The sequence below is a fragment of the Penaeus japonicus genome, unplaced genomic scaffold (genome assembly GCF_977035675.1).
Source record: "Penaeus japonicus unplaced genomic scaffold, GWHDUDI00000001_assembly GWHDUDI00000010, whole genome shotgun sequence".
Lineage (NCBI taxonomy): Eukaryota > Metazoa > Arthropoda > Malacostraca > Decapoda > Penaeidae > Penaeus > Penaeus japonicus.
Window position 1 is genome coordinate 5,789,487 of NW_028234412.1, and position 5,000 is coordinate 5,794,486.

At 38.8% G+C, this 5,000-nt stretch overlaps 1 protein-coding gene across 1 annotated transcript in view; it reads left to right on the plus strand.

Annotated features, from left to right (window-relative positions):
- The window catches only part of LOC122247742 (prolyl 4-hydroxylase subunit alpha-1-like), a 22,760-nt gene that overhangs the window by 753 nt on the left and 17,007 nt on the right, over positions 1 to 5,000 (plus strand). Inside the window, exon 2 of the mRNA XM_086540529.1 lies at positions 4,791 to 4,957. Within this exon, the coding sequence (XP_086396655.1) occupies positions 4,791 to 4,957 (167 nt within the window). The remainder of the gene's footprint in view (positions 1 to 4,790; positions 4,958 to 5,000) is intronic.

Sequence of the window (5,000 nt, forward strand, 5' to 3'; positions counted from 1 at the left end):
TCTTCCCCTCTTCCCCTCCTCTCATTCATCTTCCAAATCCTGAACATTTAGTCGCGTGAAAGTTTAAAGAATTATCAACATTTTCTCTCCCCTTGATAGCGCCATTGTGTCGACGTGCATTCACATCCGACACAGATGAAGGATATTGTTCATGAATGTTGGAAACAAGGGGGGGGGAGAGACAGACAGACAGACAGAGAAAGTGAGTGAGAAAGGAAGAGAGAGAGAAATAAATAAATATATAAAGAAAGAAAGAAAGAAAGAGAGAGCGAGAGAGAGACAGAAAGAAAGAAAGAGAGAGCGAGAGAGAGACAGAAAGAAAGAAAGAGAGAGCGAGAGAGAGACAGAAAGAAAGAAAGAGAGAGCGAGAGAGAGACAGAAAGAAAGAAAGAGAGAGCGAGAGAGAGAGACAGAAAGAAAGAAAAACAGTTATTTTCCTGGATTCCAATCTCAGCCGGTTGCTAAGAAGTTGGCGCGTGTTGAGTAAACATTACCAACAGGAAATAAAAGACTATCACAGAACAATAGCGGGATTTCAAGCCATTGCCAGAACACATAACTTGTGCTTGATATAACTGTATGAGTGTGCATGTGTTCGTGTGTGTGTCTGTGTGTGTATGATTGTCTGCCGTTCTTTGAATTATATTGTTATAATTATTGTGTGTGTGTGTACAAAGACAAAAAAAAAAAAAAAAAAAAATCCTAAGTGTTTTTTTTATCAATACAAGCAACAGGAAGTGTTTTCAGGCATATTTTGATTGTGTCATTATAGTGATGGCTTTCCGCATTGCACTATAACTGCAAGATGTAGTGAGGAGAGTATTGTATTGCTGTTGCCATTATTATCATTGTTGTTTTTATTTTCATGGTTATTACTATCATTTTCATTATAATAATTGTCATTATTATTAGATCCATTATTGTTTTTATTCTGATAATGACTGTTATCATCGACATCATTCATGACCCCCACACACTCATATATGTATATATATATATATATATATATATATATATATATATATATGTATGTCTCTCTCTCTCTCTCTCTCTCTCTCTCTCTCTCTCTCTCTCTCTCTCTCTCTCTCTCTCTCTCTCTCTCTCTCTCTCTCTCTCTCTCTCTCTCTCTCTCTCTCTCTCTCTCTCTCTCTCTCTCACACACACACACATATATATGTGTGTGTATATATAGATATAGATATAGACATAGATATACATGCATATATATACACATTTCTGTTGTCGTTGACGATACAGTGTAACAGTAAGTACAAATGCAAACACGCACTTCCTCATACAAACGAAATCAAAACATCCACACGAACAGGCGCTTTCCTCCTAAACACTATTACCAGAATCACATCATCGGACACAGGTCAAAGGACCGCCGGGACATCGGTCTGGCAACTGTGGTTCGGCGCCGATTAACATAGCAGGGCAAGCAACTCATTCACATGCAATCTGCCTGATATAAGTGCATGGCGGAAGGAAGGAAAGGAAGGAAAAACCGAGTGTGATAGAATAAAGGGACAGGGAATTATGATGAACGTAAAGATGAACGTAAAGGAAGGAAAGATTGTAAGAATAGAGGCGGATGTAATTCGAAGGAAAAAGAAAAGAATGAAATTGCAAAATGTTTTTTTTTTTTTTTTTTTGGGGGGGGGGGGGGGTGTTTTGAGAATGATATAATCCCCATAGAAATATGTATAATGATTTAATTCCTTTAATGCATATCTATCTATCCATCTATCAGTACGTATATCATCCTAAATCTATCAGCACATCCAACATTCTAAATCTATCAGTATATCACTATTTTGAAAATTAGAAAGAAAACAATACAAGATGCAAAGCAAACAGCTGACCTGGGGCTGAGACACAAGCCTTACTTAACACACCCGAAGAGCTTTTCATATCTTTCGGTCTTGAATTTGCTTTTAATCTTGGCGGTTTTACTTGAGACCCGAGATCGGAAGTTGTTTCTGTTTCTGAGACTTCGAAACTCGTTAGAATTATAAGTGTGGTTGCGGGGGTGGGTGGGAGGGGGGAGGAGGGAAAGGTTTTGTAGATGAATAGGATTTCAGTCTCTCTCTTTCTTTCTTTCTTTTGTTCTCTCTCTCACTCTCACTCTCTCTCTCTCTCTCTCTCTCTCTCTCTCTCTCTCTCTCTCTCTCTCTCTCTCTCTCTCTCTCTCTCTCCCCCCCTCTCTCTCTCCCTCTCCTCTCTCCTCTCTCTCTCCCTCTCCTCTCTCTCTCCTTCTCCCTCTCCCCTCTCTCTCTCCCTCTCCTCTCTCTCTCTCCCTCCCCTCTCTCTCCCCTCTCTCTCCCTCCTCTCTCCCTCTCTCTCCTCCCTCCTCCCTCTCTCTCTCTCTCTCTCTCTCTCTCTCTCTCTCTCCCTCCCTCCCTCCCTCTCCCTCTCTCTCTCTCACTCTCTCACTCTCTCATTCTCACTCTCTCACTCTCACTCTCTCTCTCTCTCATCACAACTAATAATTACCGACATCTTCACAATAAATCTACTCTTGATTGCCTCTGTTCTCCTTTTTGAAGATGAGCAGGAAGAACGGTGAACTCTTAGGGTCCCTTGTGTTTATCGTGAAAAACAGATGACTCTCGCGTTGTTTCCTTTTGTTTAAGGCTATTGCTTGGATTTGGTTGCATATGTATGTTGTATATATGTATATGTATGTGTATATATATATATACATATATATATATATATATATATATATATATATATATATATATATATATACAGAGAGAGAGAGAGATGTATGTATATATACATATATATATACACACATACTCTCTCACACACACACACACACACACACACACACACACACACACACACACACACACACACACACACACACACACACACACACACACACACACACACACACACACACACACACTCACCCATAAACACATGATGAATGTATCACACCCATCAACAGACACATGCCAGCGAAGCAACGCGAGTCCTGTAGCCTGCACCTTATCCTGCACCGCATCGTTGTCCTGCATAATCGGTTCCGGTGTCTGCGTCTGTCCCAGCTCCTCTTCCGGGCGTGCAGTTGTGTATTTCTCGTCCGTACTTTATCGTCGAATTGCTTTCTCTCCCTTCCGTTTTCTTGTTTTGTTGTTGTTTGTTGTTGTTGTTTGGACTTGTCTCTCTCTCTCTTTTTTATTCTCTTGGTTAGTTTATTTTTTCAGCTCTGGTTCTCCTTTTCTTTATCGTCATTATTGCTGCTTCCTTGTTATTATAATTCTTCTTTCCCTTCTTTTTCGTTTTTTTTTCACTTCGAACAAAATTTTGATAGTGGAATAAACGGAATATTTAGGGAAGAATATAAGGCAATCTCTCTCTCTCTCTCTCTCTCTCTCTCTCTCTCTCTCTCTCTCTCTCTCTCTCTCTCTCTCTCTCTCTCTCTCTCTCTCTCTTTCTCTCCCCCCCCTCTCTCTCTCACCCCTCCCTACCTATCTATCTACCTACCTACCTACCTACCTACCTACCTACCTACCTACTTATTCATCTATCTATCTAGTTGTTTGTTTATCTATCTATGCGTACGTACATGCATGCGTGTGTATTTGTATGTGTGTGTATGTAAGCGTATGTGTATGTATCCGTATTTTATCCTTATATATAGAGAACAAGAGAGAGAGAAAAAAAAGAAATTAAAAGGAAAAAAAAAACACCAGGAATAGAAACTGTCCTTGTCTCACCTACGGTTGGTTAGTGAAGGTTAGAATTATAAGGAGTTGAAGATGATTGCAGAAAATGGGTCACTTTTTAATTTATTGCGTCTGTTCTCTTTTTTTTCTTATTATATTTTATTATCGTTTTTCCCATCTCCTTTCTTTGATTTTCTTTTTCCTTGTTTTTTTTTCTTCTAATTATTATTCTTTTCTTGTAATTTTATTTCTCATTGATATTATCATGATTTTGTTTTCATTATCATCATTAATATTGCAATTATCATTACTATAATGATGATAATTATTGTTATTATAAGTACTATTATCATATGTGTGTGTATATATACATAGATATCAATCCTACTACCCTCTAAGTTATTTGCCATAGTAATGCATAGTAAATAAATAAAATAGTCTAGCCGGTAAACTACAAAATTCAAAGAAAACAGTAATCTGTAGGAAACTTCATAGAGAATGTAAAAAATAAGGGGGTGTCCTTTTTATTTCTAAGATATCAGGAAAAAAAATTAGAAAGCGGAGCAACACCCTGTAAAATTTATTAACACCACTAAGCAAAAATATTTATATATCTATAAGTAATTATCAATATCTTTAAAATACAAAAAATAAAACATTAATAGCAGCTAAAGATAGAAACGTTCAGAGTGAAAGTAAATGAACGCGTAAAAATAATTTGTTATAGGCCTATCATTGATGCGCTGCAGCTGTTCTTTCTTCTTCTTCTCCCTTTCACCGTCCTATTTTTAAAGTCTCACTCTTATGCTTTATTGTGTGTGTGTGTGTGTGTGTGTGTGTGTGAGAGAGTGTGCCTGTGTGTGTATATATAGATAAATAGACAGACAGACAGACAGGCAGACAGACAAGCAGATAGACAGACAGACAGACAGATAGATAGATAGATATAGGTACTCGAACACACAGACAATCACACAATGACTCGGGAGGTACAAGGAGCCAGTCAACCACACCCAAAATCATAATCATCATCTTTATGACAAACCCCATAAAACACCTAAACACCTTCAGCTCGGACCACCCTACTCATGCCGCCATCGTCCACCTCAGGTATCTCCAGCAGTACGAGCAGGTGTCAGCAGAAGGAGCTGCGACAGAGGAGGTCATCATGGAACGTCTAGCAGGCAACCCGGTTCATGCGTTTCATCTGATGAAGAGGCTGACTGTCGACTGGAAGCACATTCAGAATCATAATGATATTGATGATAGTTGGAGAGGTATGTGGCAAGGCAAGGGAAGGGTGGGGGGAAAGGTGTGCGC